The sequence below is a fragment of the Balaenoptera musculus genome, chromosome 9, assembly GCF_009873245.2.
Source record: "Balaenoptera musculus isolate JJ_BM4_2016_0621 chromosome 9, mBalMus1.pri.v3, whole genome shotgun sequence".
NCBI classification, from domain to species: Eukaryota; Metazoa; Chordata; class Mammalia; order Artiodactyla; family Balaenopteridae; genus Balaenoptera; species Balaenoptera musculus.
In genome coordinates this window covers 57,322,210-57,340,581 of record NC_045793.1, presented here as the reverse complement: position 1 = coordinate 57,340,581, position 18,372 = coordinate 57,322,210, and the positions used below count along the sequence as shown (strand labels likewise).

Below are 18,372 nucleotides of genomic sequence, written 5' to 3'. Positions count from 1 at the left end.
CTGACATATAAAATACCTCACTGAAAATAAAGACTTCTGTGCCCTGTTTGAGAGTCAAACTCATAATACTTGGCTTTGAACATAATTCTTTGTATTTGGAGACCAAAACAATAGGTAGAAGAAAGTACCTATGGGGCTACTCTTGGTGTTTGGAACCCAATGAGTAGTAATGAGTGTATCCTTTACCAGCTGAATTAACAACCTTTGCTATCTAGGCAAGAAAGTGCTCCTAGACTCAGAAGCTTACTCCCATTCTGTCAGTATACTATGAATTTTAGATATAGACCTAAGAGTCTATAGGTCCTAGTAGACATGTTATGTATGCTTCAGCTCTGTGTGGACACAGCCATTGATTGGCATGTTTGCAGAGCCAAGGATTTTCCCAGTGAAAGCCCTAACTCCATCTTCAGCTGATGGTGGCTCATTTTCTGATGCTTAGGCGAAAGTTCCCTCCACTGCCAAATTATAGACAAGGACAGCTCTATTCCTCCCCACTGTTGATTTGTAAGACACTCACTAGTGTGGCCTGGAAATGGAAAGCCATCCAGAGTGTAAATGCTCCGTCTCTGTCCTGTGCATCACATGCTCTTAGCAACTCTGCTTTTCTCTGCCCTTTTCTCCACCTCAGTGCTTCTTTTCAGTCCTACTGTCTGCTACCCTAACTTTAGCTGGTCCCTTGACTATCAGAACTTCAACTAACTCACAGATCCTTTCAGCTCTAATCCCACTGCTAGCATTTGCCCTGTCACTGTTTCCTATATCAGATTCCTACAAGGAGGAACCTGGCTGCCGTACCTCACCCTTTTTTGCCAAACCGTGATAAGGGTTGCTACCTACGGCCAGGCTATACTCCTGGCCCAATCAGCTATGCCAGGAGAGGGTGAGGACCGCGTGTTATAAAATATAGCCACGATAGGATTTCCTTTTCAGCAGGAACTTTGAATGAAATGTTCCTCTTAGTAGAGGATTCTGGACAGACCGTGACAGTGATGAACAACTCTGGTAGTGAAGTAGCCCAGTCCTTCAGCTAACGGAACATCCAAAGACAACCCAAAAGATCTCCTGGCTCCAACATTATTAGGAATCACCAAGAAGAACTTAAAATGTAAAGATAACAGACAATGCCATGTGTCCATTCAGGGTCCCCCACTAGAGGTGGTGGCTTCCAAAGTCGGACCACACACTAGTGCTAATCTGAAGAAGTAGCAGGAGACAAAAAAGAAAAAGGAGCAAAGAAACCTACCAAAGAGAGAAGAAAGTAGGTAGACAAGGAATGGCAGCAGAGATTAGAAAAAGGAGAGGAATAAAAAGCAGAGCCAGTAACATCATGACCAGGTAAAACTTAAGCATGGAGCATAATATCCACAGGCATGCAGGGAAAGGACAGTCCAAGACCTTAAACCTCAGCACTCTCTGAAAGCTCTCACTGTTTCATCCTAGAGGGACACAAGCTAGAACTCTAAAGCAGAGAAGGCAGGCCATTCGGTACAAGAGAGGCAGCTGAGATCCCAAAAGTAACTGTTGCCGCTATTGAACATTTTTTACTAAGGAAGAAAAGTAAAGAGTATTTTAGAAAGTTGTTTTATTTAAGAAACAATTAACATTTAAAAGTTTAGCACTTTAAGAGTTATCCTTCATTTTTATCTGAAAAAACAGTTGACTTTATAGAATGCCTCAATCTTTCACATATGGATGCACATACATCAACATCTATAAATGCTCTTATGTAGATATATAAGTAGTGTGCAGTAACAAGACAATTCAGGGGAAGAATTATTTTTAGCAGGCAAAACCTACATATCTTTATAAGTTTTGTACCCTTCATCATGATTAACTTGGGAGGCTGGGTACTTACTCCAAATATGATGCTCTTGCTGAAAAACGTTTTGGAGTTCTTGCTATCTAACTGCTTTCAGAGCCTGAGGTGCTTTTTTTTTTTTTTTGGTCCTTGTATTAGTCCGTTTTTCTTTTGTTTCTTTTTTTTTTTTTAATTATTTATTTATTTATGGCTGTGTTGGGTCTTCGTTTCTGTGCGAGGGCTTTCTCTAGTTGCGGCGAGCAGGGGCCACTCTTCATCACGGTGCGCGGGCCTCTCACTATCGCGGCCTCTCCTGTTGCGGAGCACAGGCTCCAGACGTGCAGGCTCAGTAGTTGCGGCTCACGGGCCTAGTAGCTCCGCGGCATGTGGGATCTTCCCAGACCAGGGCTCGAACCCGTGTCCCCTGCATTGGCAGGCAGATTCTCAACCACTGCGCCACCAGGGAAGCCCCGTATTAGTCCGTTTTTGATGCATAACAAACAACAAAAAAAAAACGTCTCACTAGCATACAGCAATAAGCCTTTGTTTCTTGCTCATGTGTCTTCACATTGGCAGAGACAGCTCTTTGAGTCATCTAGAGCAACTCTGCTTCAGCCGGTGGGTCAAGTACTGGTCTTCTCCATGTGTCTCATTCTGGGGCCCAGGCCCGAGGGCCTTTGGCTCCCTGCGGCATGTTTTTCCCATCCTAGAAGGTAGGTGCTCCCAGAAGGGCAAGCAGAAACCTACGATGCCCCTGAAGGCCTAGGCTTGGAAGAGATACCCTGCCATTTCTGTCCACGTTCCATTGGCCAAAGGAAGTTACATGGCCAACTTTAATAGAAGAACGAATACTCCTCCCATGGAGAGGGGGAAGGAAAGAAAAGGAATATGTGTTAGAAAATGATCCAGTCCACTGTAGTAGTCAACTCTTGACTAGGTGGTAATTCAAAAGCTCATTTTTTAAGGCAGTTATTTGGCAAGCAAATTATTTTTTTTTTTGCAGAAACAATATTATTATGCAAGATTTTAAAATTAGTTCTCAAAATAGCCAATTGTTCTACTGACGTAGAGCAATAATAGGATTCAACCATCTTTTCTAACAATGTTTATAGGACAAAATGTATTACAACCTCCAACTTGAGATTCTCACACACCTCCCACCTTAGGCTAAAGATTTCTCCTTTTCTCTACCCTCTTCCCAGCCCTAAGCCATCCGTGTAGTGTGGGAACAGGGCTTCCTCTCAGATAATCCTCTAGGGACTTGTCTCTCTATCTTGGACATATTTCCACAACTTTTTTTTTCTTTTTCCTATGTCCTGGGAATTAAACTGGCTGCTTCCTTTTCTAATGCCACTACATAATTTTTTCCTTCTTGGACTCTGGGAAGAAAAAACTCAGGCTCAAGAATTTTGCCCCTGCTTTCCTGTCCTTTGGGAATTCAGCCCTTGCAAAGCTTTTCTCAAGATGTTTATTGCTATTAGAGACAGTAGAACCATTCTAGGAACAATCTCCTTCCTCTGCTTGTCGTTTGGGTCTTTGATTTTCAGAAGACGCTATGTGCAGGTTGGCGTCCATGGACCGGTAGGGAGCTCAGGATAAATAACATTTCAGGGGACCCAACAGTTCACCTGACGTTAAGTGTAGAATTTTCTGTTTGTATGTGTTTTTCTAGCTCAGTTGCATTCAGCAGAGTTTTAGAGGAGTCCCTAATCCACTCAGGACCTAAGACTGTGAGATACTTAAGCGCAGAAACCCAGATTAAATGGAAGAGGTCTACATAACCATGATAATGTTAAGTCTAGATTACACAGAGGACTGAAATCAAGAGAAATTTCAGATCCCCAGCCCACTTCAGTAGACACTGCATCACAAGGATGGAGAAGCTGGTATAGCTTCTCTGCTACATGTGAGCTCCTGGGGCAGAGGGCGGGGGGAGACATTACTCACCGTTAGTGCTTGCCACCTGCTAGGCATGCTGGAGGAGTTGGTGGAAGGAGAGGAGGAGGATTTGAAGAACGAGATTACCTGGGGTTGGGGTGGAAATGGCACTGAATTAGGGAAACGTTGTGACTGATTATGTATCAACAGCTTGGGAATGCAGATTGCTGCTCCAGAGTTCACCTTTCCCTCCTTTCACCTTCTACCTGCACTTGAGTCAACGCCTGGAACAGAGTTTAGTGACTTGACTTGAATCTGATGGTCTCCTTGTAGGGCTGCTGCTAGCCCATATGGCACCTTGACGTGAATTAGAAGGAAGGCATCTCTTTCTCTGGGTGGCGCAGCCCTGGGGCAGTGGATCGGGATGATTACGGTCTAGGCTTTAGCCCTTACTTGTTGCCTCCTCCACTGGCCCTGGGTTCAGTAATTATCCTTTACACCTGAACAAGGCAACCCCCTTCCATTCCCTGCTCATTGATAAAATCAGGGTAAAAAATTAGGGTGAAGATTCCGACTGTAGCACTAGGTTTGCTAGCATCAGAAAAATCACTACCCTAAATAAAGTTATTTGCATGCTGTAATAATAATATGATTGGGTTGGAGAGAAATCCTGGGTGGGTAACAGTCCACAGGCAACCCAAAAGGTGTTGCCTTTTCCTGAGCAGACATATATGAGTACTGTCTACATTGTATTTAGTGTCCCTTGAAGTAGATATTCATTCTCATTATAGATACATGTAATATGTGGCAGTGAGCAGATACATAACTATGTGTGGCAGTGAACAGATACATAACTATGTAAGCACATTATTTAAATGGATATGTTTTATGTCAATCTGTTATTTTGTCTCTATCACAGAAGTGCTTGACATTTAATCCAGCCAAAAGAATATCGGCCTACAGTGCCCTGTCTCACCCATACTTCCACGACCTGGAGAGGTGCAAGGAAAACCTGGATTCCCACCTGCCGCCCAGCCAGAACAGCTCAGAAATGAATACAGCCTGAGCTGCCTGGAGCTGATCATCCGGAGAACCTCCTTGGTAGCTGATGGGTCCCCTGAGTAAGCCCTGCAGAGCTGCTGAGGATCACTGGCTGGAGACCTTCTAGCTGCCGTCTTCTGGATGGGCTCTGCTTCTCTGAGGAAACCGCCTCGTTTACTGTTTTGAAATCAATGCAAGAGTGATTGCAGCTTTATGTTCATTCGTTTGTTTGTTTGTTTGTTTGTTTTAAGAACCTGGAAAAATTCCAGAAGAGAAGCTGCTGACCAATTGTGCTGCCATTTCATTTTTCTGATCTTGAATGCTGCCAGTGTGAAGTGAGCAATCCGGGCACAGCTGAGTTATGATATAGTGTCTCTGCAGGTGCTGGAGCCTGATTTGGTACTTTTGAGTGAGTGTATGTGCGTGTGCATGTGTGTATGTGTGTGTGTGTGATTCTTGATCTCTTAAAAAGTGTTACTTTCTGTAAACAACAAGAATAATTGAATTTTAAAGGCTCAAAGTGACCGCTAAATAACAGGTGACTATTGACTAAAGGTGATTCACCAAAATGGGCTTCTCAAATTTAAAGTTGAGCCTATGTCCTTAGCATTTCTTTTCTGGCCCAAAGCAGTAAATTTGCTAATAGTAAAAGGTTCACTATCTAGGTGAAGTTTTATACACACAGCAAAAAGAAAAAAAAAAAAAATTCTAGTATCTTTTAAGAAACCTGTTTTTTGAAGCACAAATTCTATTTACTTTTCAAAAAGCTCATTTACTCCTTGTAATTTTAACCTGTATAATGTGCTTTATTGTTTCTTTTGAAAAATACCTATAAGCTTTTTCTTAACTTGCTATAGATTTAGGGAGTGTACCTCAACTAGGTAAAATCGTCAAAAAATAATAGAGAAAGCCTTTATTTCCTGGTTTGGAATTTATTTTCTTTTTGGTTTTTGTTGTTATTTTGTTTTGGTTTTGATTTTAGGAATTTGTCAGAAACTGTTTTCCTGTTTGGGTTTGGAGGATAGTTCTCTCTGACTAGAGACAGGAATGCCATTTAAGTTTTCCCCCACCTATTACACTGTACTTTTTCTACCGTGCACTGCCTCATTTGCAAAGTATCCATCTTATCTATCCCCCAGCGCATCTAATATGTATTACTACCCTTACATAATTAATAACAGATTGCTTAAGCTGTTCTCATGCACCTCCTACTTTCTTTCTTTCAATGAACCTTTCATAAATAGTTTGATTCAGATTTATGGCTTATGGCTCCAATTCCACAATCCTAACAGAGTCCCATATGTTCTCCCTCTACTGCAATCTTCCTGCCTGGCATTTGGCATTCACGGTTGTTACCTAGGTAATGAGTAGAAGACTGGTTCTTCTCAATCACCAGCAAGTAGATTGCTTTAAAGTGTAACTTAGTGTTTTACAGCTTTATAGAATATATTGTCAGTGTAGTATCTGAGGGAATGTCCTTAACTATTTTTTAGAAATATATATTTACTCTATAAAATTACCTATTCTCCGTCGCCAGGCTGTGCTTGTTTCTAGTGCCTTAACGCACATGCCTGCTCTCTGCAGAGCCAGCCTGACCTGGGCATTGTGAACAGCTTTACTTTTCCTCTTGCCATTTTCTCTACAGTACTTTATATTCCATACCATCTCTGCCTTCTGTGTGGTTAGTGCTCAGTCGGCTCTAGTAACCAGAAGACATAGAGATGAAGTATCTTTTGGTAAGTTTAGCTAATTTCACTTCCTGATTCATGTTTTACGAGCATGCAACAGTTAGACTGTGTTTAGAGTTAGGGTTTTCAAAGAATGGACATTGCTTCCCTCAGAAGAAAATGTGCCAGATGATGTTTATGCATAATCAGGCCTTTCTGAGTTCTCCACAGCTTAATATTGTATATGACTATCTTTATATATATATATATATATATATATATATATATATGGTTTAACATTGTTCTAATTCAGTAACTTCAAGAACAGGAAAATTTTTCTAAAGCAAGATATGAGTGAGAAGATGGGCCATAAGAATGTTTTATACTTTCTTCCTTGTGACAACATCGATTATGTTTTGTCATCTCTGTAAATGCTTGAGATATAATGGATCCAGAGCATTCGGGTCAAGCATACTTGCGGTCTCCCTGGATAAATGAGTTCTGCCTTTCCTTCGATCGGGGGTCAAAATACAAAGACCAGGGGCCTAGAAATTGAATTTTAAAACTCACTGAACTAATCCATCATGAACTTTTCAGTTAGTATCCGTGGTTAGAGTGAACATGGGTTTTTGTGAAACTTGGGTTTTTGCTTTTGCAAAAGTTTTTCATAAGTTCACTTAAGAAAAATGCAGCTGTTCTAAACTGGAATTTTTCAGCATTCTTCAGCATTTTAAACATGTAGAGAGTTCAACTTTTATTTCTAACATATGCTCCTGATTCGTTTCTTGGTAGTGTTTATAAAGAAAACTTAAAGCACAAACATTTTGACATTAGATACTTGCCAGATTCCCCTCTGAGAGGCAGAAGGAGAGGGCTTTTCAGCCTCTCTGAACTTGTTAAAGAGTCTGTCCCCAGCTCTTCCATCCGGGTGGTTGTTGCACTTGAGTGATTACTCTCGTTTTATGTCTTTTACATCCGCCTCACCACTTCTGAAATCCAGATCCCACACAAGCACCCTTTGCCATTAGGGCACTTTGAAGCACAGAGCAGAACACAAGCTTACTGAATACGGCTTATTCTTCTGCTACATATGGTTTCAAACATGTTTGCCAAAAGCTAGGCAGTGGTTAGCTGAAAAGGTCATATTGCCCCAGGGCTATACTGAAGCAGCTTATAGCAGTAAGAAACAGGATGACAGACTTGAACTCACATTTGAATTTCTTACTAGGACTGGGGCAAGAATATGCCTGATAGTTTCTATATGATATTTAGTTCTAGTGGTCCAAGCTCTGGGAACTGCTGTGCTGGGGTGGAGTTGTAACAACCTGCATTTAAAGAGTCCATTTAGGCATCATAAGCTATCACGTGGCGAAGCTAATAAGGCCCTTATAACCTTAAAAACACAATCCCTGAGAGCTTGTCAGAACCCAGTGCGTTGGAGCCTCCCACTTTGTCTCTCCTTTGAAGTAGATGGGAACTCAAGGAGCAAAGAACCTGTTTCGGAAGAAAGCTCCAGGCCATTTCTGCCCCCTGTGTTCTCATGATTTTCTCTCAGGAAACACACACTTTTAATGGCAGACTTTTCATTTTGCCCCAGGTGACATACTAAAAATTGTTCAAAATATTCACCTAAGACCAGAATCTCAGCCTTTTAGTTTTAGGTAAAAATGAAAATTTTGGAATGCACAGGATGTTAATATCTTAAATAAAACATGTACCTTTTAATAGAGAAACTTATGGTCTGACTCCAGAATGTGATACTATCCATCCTGATGGGAAAAAACTTAAATATTACCAAACTTTTGAATCTTAAAATATGTATTTAAATTGCGTTTTTAACTAACTATAGCTGCTTCTCTTAAAAGTGGTACCTATAAAAGTCAGTAATGGCAATTCTCATTCCTTAATGGAAATTAAATCATGTAAGCTTCCTAATATCATAAACATATTAAAATTCTTCTCTCTAAAGAATTGCTTCTTTTTTTAAGTGACAACTTTACTGTAATTTTTATGATAAGCACATGAGAGTGTCTCACATTTTCCAAAAACAGGCCTGTGTTGCATAGGTGGGTCTAGGAAAGAATAATGTTGAAAGTTAGTAAGCCACTGTAATTACTTAATTGTGTTAGTACAGTTTCTTGGAAAGAAAATATTGAAATATTATAAATTCCTAGATATTGATAGAATTCAAAAGAACGCATAAAGACATAAAATGATGTCTTTATTTTATAAAAAATAAAGATGTGATATGATTTCTAAATCTTTAAAAACCATAAGACACTAGGCAATGGATAGAGAAGATTCTGGAGAAAATGAAGGTATTCAAAGATGGATAGTTTCAAAGTTATGTATAGTTTGACGGGTATATATTTTATTAACATGTATTGCAAGAATTTATATTCAGGTCACTTGGCAACTATGAACTTGATATGGGCAGAAACAAATTTTATGGAAAAGTCACTCCAAACAGTTACTATTTCAGAGGTTGAGCTAATCATACTAAACTATCCCTATTCCTTCCTCATTTCATGGAAGGAAGCAGCCATGTGAAGCTACACTTGTTATGCAAGCCTAAAAATGTTTGTTGTAAAAAAATAAATAAATTTTTTAAAGGTGTGTTTCCTATGCCACCAGGATTTTTGAAAACTTGTGAAACCCAAACCATTTATCATGTTCATTCAGTACATTCAGATGTATGATTAGGAAGATAATTACATGTTCCTTCCCCACAGTGGAAAAACTTCTCAAGGCTACCAAAAACCTGTCAAGCAATGTGAGTCCTCAGATAATTAGTGGTGGTGTTTTCCTCAAAAGCATAAGAAAATAGCATTTTCATTTTTTATCAATGCAATTTTCAACCTGGTTTTGTTACATACCTATATCTCAAGCATTTCTAACTTGTACTTTTTCAGAAAATAAACCAAAAATATTCCTTTGGCCTTTTCCATCTTCTGACCTCTGTTAACAACAAAAAATGGAGAAAGAGGAGGGGTCTGATTTTTACATGTTTTTCGCGATTAGTTGTTTGTTTTTTTTAATGAAGTGCAAACCAGCTTTTCAAAATGTTTTCTATTTCTTAGCATTCCCAGGGAGTTAATTTAGATAAATGAATGGACTTCCATCAACATATTTATGTTTCCTTGATACTGGTGCTCTGGCCTTGAAGAAGAAAACAAGACTCCTGAAAATAAATACAGGTTTTTTCCAAGCATCTGTTTAAATACTATTACAGCAATTTGAACTCAATATGGTAGGAAAGGGAGGCGGTTTTTCTTTCAAATGTCTGTTTTAAAATTCACACTGTCCTAAGGGATGAGCTTTCTTGTTTTATTCTAGTATATTCCACAAGGTGGCACTTTGAAGGGGGGTGTGGAATCTGAGCAAGGCTTCTACCTTTATTTTTCTGCACACATTTGACTCTTGCCTAGCGCTTGTTTTTCAGGATGATTAATAATCTTCACAGTGTTCTGTAACTCAGATATTTTAGTTGTTAGCTAAGTTCTGAACAACTGTCTGCAAGTAAATTGTTCTTGAGGATGAATAATACACCCATTTTGATTATTTTAGTGTATAAAGAGAGCCTAGTCATTCATTTGGTCATGAAACATTTTTTGAGGTAACTAATTACCTCACTTTTCTAGGTGCAAAGTTACAAAGATGGACATGCTTATTACTCAAAAGGCAACACTCATCTGTGAAGAGGATAGTTTTGTTAGGAGTGTAAAACTCCTACAGAGGCCCTAGGCAAAATGCCATATCCCCTGTCAGCTGCTTTCACATTCCCTACCATGGTGGCTGTTAGACCATTAAATTTAAAAATACTAATTTAAAAAATCAGATGCGGAAACTAAGTAACGCATCAGTTACTATATAGACAAAACTATTTTTTCAAAGAATTGCTATGCTGAAACAGAGCCCTAAAATACTAAAAGACCTGGTAATTTTTACATTTGTATAGTCACAAGTGTAAATTCACAAGAAATTGTAATTTTTAAAAATTTTCATTAAGCATATGAGCTAATAACTTAGGAGTATACATAAGTGATTTCTCCACTTGTGAAGTTCTTTGGCAACTTTACGTTATATAAATACATATGTACATACACTTTTTTCCTACACTTTTGTTTTAATTCACAGATCCGCTCAGAGACCCATTATCCGCCACATGATTTTAGTTAATTTTAGAAGTCATTTTCTTTAACAGTGTCACTGAAATTTAGGAGGAAGGAAATTATATTATTTTTTCAGAATTTCCTTAGCACAACCCAACGGAAGGCAGTTTATTCCTTCTGAGTGGCAGAAACTCCTTAGTGCCTGCTTCACTTTCCTCCGGAGTAGCCAGCGGGCAAGTCTCAGTAATTCATACTGAATCAAAATACCGCACACACTAGGGGCTGTCGAATCTTCGGCCTCATCCCTCTGCTTAAAATCCCACTGAAGTATTTAGATTCCAGTTTAAGCCCCTAAGTGGAAGGCCGAATTCAAACCTCGAGTTTGTTATCAGTTGGGCCAGTCTGAACTCTTATCTGCTCGCGTTCAAAATTTCCCTCCCACCGAAAGCCTTCCGGGTGCGTTGCGCCGTCGCCCCGCCCCTTTGGCAGTAGAGTGGCAGTGGGCGGAGCTGGCTGGGACCCGCCCGCCGCTCACCTGTTAGTGCCTGAAATGATGTACAGACCCGGCGGGATACTGTCCGAGGTCCATGTGCCCTGCTGCTGTCTCAGAGGCATCTGTTCTGCAATCTTAGGAAGTAAAATATCCCTAGAAGCAAACAGGTGTCATCTGTGCGTAAATAAGTACAACACAATTCTCCGAGAGTTCGGGTATAAAGAGATGCTGCTCTGTATGAAGCTATCTACCAGGCATCTCTCAAGCTCTAAGCTCAGCTTTTTTTTTTTTTTTTAAAGAGAAGATGTATAATTACAGGAAAGATTTTTTATTTTTTTATTTTCTATCATTCTACATATATGATGGCAAAAGATATGCCTGGAAAAGTTTTGTTTGGAAGATTTGTTTATTTTCTGCTTCATCCTCAGTTGGCAAAAGCTCCTAACTCTTTAGTTTCTAATTTCTTTCTCTTTTTTTCTTCGTCAAGTAGTTAAAGATATGTGAGCAAATTATCTCATGTGGGAGGGAGACTTTCCTGTTTAGAGGAACCTTTTGTGTGAATTGTTTTGTCAAACAAATAATCAACCCCTTCTCTATTTAAGGAGTTTGGACTGTCAAATGTAGGTTTTCTTAAAGGGGACACATAACTGTACATAACGCTATAAAGAACTATGACCGTAGCACTAATCAGCAAGCATAAAGCCACAAGATATATCATTTCTAACTCTGTGGTTTCTAGCCAAATCCGTTGAAGTGCTTAGGTTACAGTCCTGAAGAGACCTTTTGTACCCTTACTTGAAAGTTTCTAATCTTAAGTTTTATGAAATGCAATAATATGTATTAGCTAGCAATATTTCTGTGATCACCAGCAACTCCAAATTTGACCTTGAAGTCTCTGGATAATGAAAATAGATCCCAGCAGTAATACACTTCTTGAACACCCCCCCCCCACCAAGTGTATTATATATCTTTCTCATTTTGATCCTGTGTTTGCAACAAATGTATACGGGAATATTTTAGTTCCTTACTTTGTATTCATTTATTTTCCTATGACCAGTAATAAATATACTAGTTAGTACATGGAATCAGTAGCATCAACTACTCCTAGGATCAGCACTTAACAAGGTGGGAAATTTCTATTTCAAGTTGTTCTACATTTGCATAAATTATTTCTATTATTGTTCATGTATATTATTTATTTCTCAATCACACTAGTCCTGTGAAAGTGCAACAGAAGGCAGACCACATTAGGATTTGCATTAAATGCTCATTATCATGGTCTTGACGGAACTCAGAAAATTAAAATTAGACTAAGCCCCCAAATAAGCTGCATGCATTTTAATATGATTAGTAGAATTTAAGTCTAGAGAGATAGTATTTTTGTGTCTAGGTGTTTTATCATTATGTAAAGGAATTAAAGCAAAGGACTTGGTAGTTGTTCTTTTGTCAAGTATGCATATACTATAGTGTGAAATACAGCAAAACTTAAAACTGCAGGTAGCAAAGCATCCAATACTGCCTTAATTTAGGAACTCTGCCAGGTGGCCCTCAGAATAGATGCCAGGCAGAGACAGGTGCCTGGGTGGCGCCTCCTCTTATCTGGCCCAGAAAAGAAGCTTCCCCCACACCATCTAGTACCCTTGTAGGTGGTGTGTCCTATAGTGGGAACAGGTAGCACTGTTGAAAGGAGAGCAGTGTGAGAGTTTTCTGTAGAAGCAGACCCATCAGCATGTGCCTTGAGGCTTCCAGAACATGCCAGATGGAGAAGTCCAAGTTTCCATGCTTCAAGCAACTTGGTTTTGTAGAGAAGCAATCCAGTCTGGTAATTAAAACAAGGATTGCGTATACAGTAGTCAACAATGGGGTTTTAACAACCAACAGTCCCCAACACCTCAAAAGCTTGTTGCATTTCTGGTATTTTAAGTTTTGATCTGAAGGTTAAATGGCAAGTGTGTCGTAGAGAAGAGCAGTATGTGGCAAGAAAAGCACAATGTCGGTTCCCGTAGAGTGCAGACTAGAACTAGAGGGTTTTATAGGCTTATCATTTCTGAGATGTGTAAAAGCACGTTTTCACTGTAAAATGTATTAATGTTTCTGCATTCCTATAGGGCCTAGTTAAAACTTTATTCTAGATTTCAGCAAGGGTGTCACAGCCAGTGAGCTAATTTTTTGCTTTTTTTTTTTTTTTTTTTTTTTTTTACTTATTTTTATAATAGAAGATATTTTAAAAGTAGAAGAAAATCTTAATTTGGACATTTGACTTGTTGGTTTCTGTGTTTGAAATCACGGTTCTGGAGATGTAGAGATTGTGCATGTGCATGTCAGATACTAATCTAGGCTGTGTGAACCAGCCCAGGATAACTGATACTCCGCCAGCCTCTGCATCCTTTCCTCCCTTCCTCTGAAGTGCTCCCTGCCCCCTTCCTGGACTGTCCACGTGCTGCTCTCCATCCTCCTCTGCTGTACTTTGGGGTCAGGGACATGATGAGAGATGCTTTAGGCATCCCAGGTATGCCTGTCCAGGCTTGGCCACCACCCCTACTTGACCTTTGGCTGGCCACAGTCATGAAGAGAAGGTTCCTGGTGCTGAGCACAGAGCATGGTCAAGACACCAATCACAAATACCCTCTAGCATCTTCGTATATGTCTTGATTTTTAAACCAAGTCGTGCTACAGAGCATTCTGTTTTGGCTGTGGTGCAAAGAAAAAGACTAACCAAGAATATAAACCACATTCCAGGCTGCTGTTTTCTGTCCATCTACAGGCTATACTTTTACTGTATTTCTTCATACTTGAAACTCATTCTGCTATTTTAATATCAGGGTACAGACATAAGGGTGCATGTTCCTTAAAGGTGCAAAATTACTCTCATTCCGTTTGCTTATATTGCTACAGAATGCTCTGTTTTGGTGCTTTGGGTTCAGCAGGTCAAAGAAGCAGTGTGGAAATTCACTGCCTGGAACACAGTCTTACAAGAATGCTGGCAGATGGCTTGGTGTTAGATATTGCTTCTGCTTTTTTCTCTGTACACAAGATTGAGAGTTACCACACTGGTCTGTCAGTTTCACCTGGGTATCCTTCCTCACAGGGTCCATAAACCCTGTGCTCTCCCCACATGTGGGTGCAATGCCGCTCTCTGAAAGCAGGGATCTTCCTACATATCCGGATCATTTACCCCTCAAAGAAAAATGGCCTCGTGTGCAGACAGGAGGAAAATGGGAAGAGCCGTCTCACTCTAGCAACCATCCATGTAGAAAGCCCTCCTGAGGCCAAAAAAAAAAAAAAAAAAAAAAGGAAGGAAAAAAAAAAAAAGAAAAGAAAGAAAAGGAAAAAAAAAGAAAGAAAGCTGACCTGTAAAGTTACCCTCCTCCTAGGGTCCTGAGCTGAGTGATCTTGCTTCCTTACTTTTAGGTAGATGAAAATATAGGTCAGTTTACCTAGGTTCTTCCCACCTGAAGAGAAAAATAGAAAAGTAGGTATTTGTGTCATGTGAAATATGTAATCCAAGGACCATCAAAACTTACATTAAATACCCCATTGCTAGCCATCAGTTTTACAAATTAGCTCAAGTGATGCTTGATGACCTGGGGTTTCTGAGGACAGAGGTAGCTCTTCTAGCATGCACCTTACGCTTAAGACTTGTTTGGAGAGGGAGGACTACCAGTGGTGACTGTGACAATGGAAAAGGTAACGTGTCAGAAAATTCAGAGGGTTATAGGTCAAGAATCCTTTGGAAACTGGATGTCTTACTGGGTGCTAGGATGCAAATTTAGGTGTTTATTGTCAGATAATGGAATTCATTGTTTTTTAAGAATTGGTGTTGAAATGTCATTGTCCAGTTCATTGTTTTCACTTCTGCACAAGCTAAATTGAAGCAAAAAGAGAAAATGGTTTGTGTATTTGTCATACCTTTTGTACTTCTTACAATAAAACTGTTGGTAGCAAATAAAAATAATAAAAACAGCAATTTTAACCTGCTTTCTTGGAGATGAATTGCTATTCTAGCTATTTTTCTTTTTGCTTTAATGTAAAATAAATGTAATTGCAGTGAGTAAAGTAACGTATAATTAAATAGCAAGTTTTAGCAGAATATGTTTCAAATTCTTGTTTTAAGAGACTCCTTTTCAGGCTTCAGATGTTAGAAAAAGTAGCAGGTCATTGAACTTAAAAGTTCCATAACAAGTACTTAGTAAGCTCTTAATAGTTGACTGTGGTAAACACTGAAGACCCAAAACATGAATAAGGCACAGGCAGTCCTTTCTGAAGCTTACTGACTGAGACTGTGAAAAAGGTTTGTGTAACCAATTGCCGATAACCTGGGAAGGAAAAAAGATTTCACATTGGAAATGATGCTTGAATGGATTCAAAAACAAAAGTTAATGCTGGCCAGTCACACAAGGAGAAATACTTTGTGTGTGCAATGGCCTGCAATTATGAAATAGCAGACAGGAAAGGGTAGGAAGATTGGTGAGGCCACACCTGGGGCAGTGGCTTTCCAACATTTGGATCATAACCTATAGAAAGAAATATAATCCAGTAGCGTGGCTGGTGCACACAGACACACATGGACACATGCAGACATATATCAGAAACTTATATTCCACAAAATGATGCTGTGCGCCCCACACATGTTTTCTTTTTTTATTTTATTATCCTCCATACTCTGAAAATACTGGTGGCAAGCCACGAAATTCATTTCACAACCCCACCAACAGGCCTTGACTTAATGTTTTAAAACAATTAGTAAGGGGCAGAGGGGTGGTGAAGGAGGAGGTGAGGTCCAGAAGTGCTTAATATACCATATAAAGGAGTTTGGAGCCACTGAAGGATTTTAAAGAGAGATCATTTCTGTTAATGTGTGCCTATTTTTGTTCGACTTACATACTAGACGAGAGTGATAGACGAAGCAGCTCCTGAGGTGCTACAGGCAAACCAAAAGTGGAACTGTAGTTGCTGTCTGATATTTGTATTCCCATCTTTGTGTACAGTATCAGGTATTTTAACATTAGTCCTCCAGAATTCCTTGGAAGCTCTCATTAGGACTTGCCTTAATTTTTTTTTAACAGGCCCCAGATTGCATCTAAATTTGTAAAATCTACACAGAATATTCAGAAGGGATGATACAGAGAGTCAGGAATTTGATCTTTATTAAGTAAGTGAAAGTTTGTAGTTTATTAAGAGGTCAGTCATAACTACCTGTTTCTACAAACCACAGGTATTTACAGCCAGGTTTGGCGGGACCATTTTTTTCAAAATGGTTTATAAAAGACCTTAAGCTAGTTATCTCTAATCTCTGCTGTGCTCACTTCGAACCTCAGTCCATTGAAAGCCCAGTAGGCCTTTGCCACTGATTTTGCCCTCTGCAGTGTGAGCCCAATTTGCACCTCCCTGTTCTCTAGTGAAGAACTCCTCGTGGATGGTGATGGTCATATTTGTTCCACATATGCCATTTTTCTGGACATAGCAGATGAAACAACCAGAGCATCCCATGGGATGTGGAGCCAAGCAGATAACCGTGTGTCGCTCTCGTACACGTCTGGAGCTTCTACTGCCTGTACATTCCGAGCTGCGCGTGGCCACATTTCTAGATTCCAGAGATACAGCAGTGAACAAGACAAAAAGGTGCTTGATCTCATGGAGCTAACATTTTAGTGGGGGAGACAGAAAATAAATTTAAAAAGTGTATAAGTACATTATGCTTAATGCTATAAAGGGAATAAACAGGTCTTGAAACAAAGTACTTGGAACATGGTGGTCAGGAAAGGCTCCGTGAAAGCTTTGAGTTGAGGCATAAATTAGCATGAGACTGAGGAAGCCAGGCGACGTGCTGAGGGTAGAAGAACTGCAAGCCTCACTAGAGTGGATTCAATAAAGAATTGGTAAGTGAATATGGGAAATGCCCAACATGAAGTGAGAGGTACGAAGTGTAAAGTAAAAGGTGTGAGGGGTAAAGTGTGACCTGGTACTGGATTGAGCCCAAATAGACTTTGACAAGTTCAACATACTTTCTTCCCAAGATCAAGAACAAGGCAAAGACGTCAGCTTTCACCACTTCTATTCAACACTGTGCTAGGGTAATAAGCAAGAAAACAAAAGGCATAGAGATTGGAAAGAAAGCAAAGCTGTCCTTATTCACAGACAACTCGAGAGTCTCTGTAGAGACTCCTGAAGAATACCTAAAAAAGCTACTAGAACAAATACATTTTGCAAGGCTAGAGGATACAAGGGCAATATATTTTTTTAAATGTATTTCTATATACTTTAAAATTGCAAACCCACATTTGAAAACCAATTACGGTAGCAGCAAAAAATGAAGTCATCCTGGATTCAGGTGGGCCCTAAATCCAATGACTGTTAAGAGGAGAGGGCACATGGAGATGCACACAGAGAAGACAGTTACGTAAAGATAGAGGCAGTGATTGGAATTATGCTGCCACAAGTCAAGTAATGCCTGGAGTCATCAGAAGCTAAAAGAAGCAAGGAGGGGACTTCCCTGGCGGTCTAGTGGTTAAGACTTTGCCTTCCCATGCAGGAGCTGTGGGTTCCATCCTGGTTGGGGAGCTAAGATCCCACATGCCTCACAGCCAAAAACCAAAACATAAAACAGAAGCCATATTGTAACAAATCCAATAAAGACTTTAAAAAAAAAAATCCACATCCCCCCCCAAAAAAAAAAAAACTTAAAGTAAGGAGGAATTCTTCCCTAGAGCCTTCACAGGGATCATGGCCCTACTGACACCTTGATTTCACACTTCTTGCCTCCAGAGCTGCAAAAAAATAAATTTCTCTTCTTAAGCCACCCAGTCTCTGGTAGTTTGTTGTGGCAGCCCTAGCAAACTAATACAGTAATTCAATGTGGAAAGGACAATCTTTTCAACAAATGGCTCTTGAAAAATTGGATATCCATATAGGTAAAAAAATGAACCATGACCCTTACTTCACACCATGAAAAAAATTCAAAATGGGTCATGGACCTAAACATAAGAGCTAAAACTACAAAACTTGCTGAAGAAAAATAAGAAAAAGATCTTTGTGACTTTGGGTTAATATCTGTAAAGTTCCTGCAATATTAAAAACACTATCAATAAGCCATGAAAACAAACTTCCTCTTGTGCATACAGAGAAACCTGTCTTTGGTCAGAGAATCCCCAGCTTAAGTCAGGGGTGATGGAGGAGGAGGAGGAGAATTGAAAGGGTGGAGGCCCAATTTATAGTAAAAAGCAAAGTGGGTTACTAAGGAGAGTGAACTTTCAGTGCAGAATAGAACCACCAATGGCTGCATTTGAGAGAGTCTGGGAAAGTTCTGAGAGATAAAATGGGAGTTGGCATCATCTGTTGTGCGATGCAGCATGAGAAAGGGAGGGAAAGACAAATTGGGAAAGA

The 18,372-nt window shown here is 39.7% G+C and overlaps 1 protein-coding gene across 4 annotated transcripts in view; it reads left to right on the top strand.

Annotated features, from left to right (window-relative positions):
- Positions 1–14,967, top strand: part of CDK6 (cyclin dependent kinase 6) — a 234,894-nt gene extending 219,927 nt beyond the window's left edge. For all 4 annotated transcript variants that reach the window (XM_036863082.1, XM_036863084.1, XM_036863083.1 and 1 more), the window contains exon 8: positions 4,596–14,967. In XM_036863082.1, the coding sequence (XP_036718977.1) occupies positions 4,596–4,742 (147 nt within the window). In that variant the 3' untranslated portion in view covers positions 4,743–14,967. The remainder of the gene's footprint in view (positions 1–4,595) is intronic.
- Positions 14,968–18,372: the final 3,405 nt, after the last annotated feature.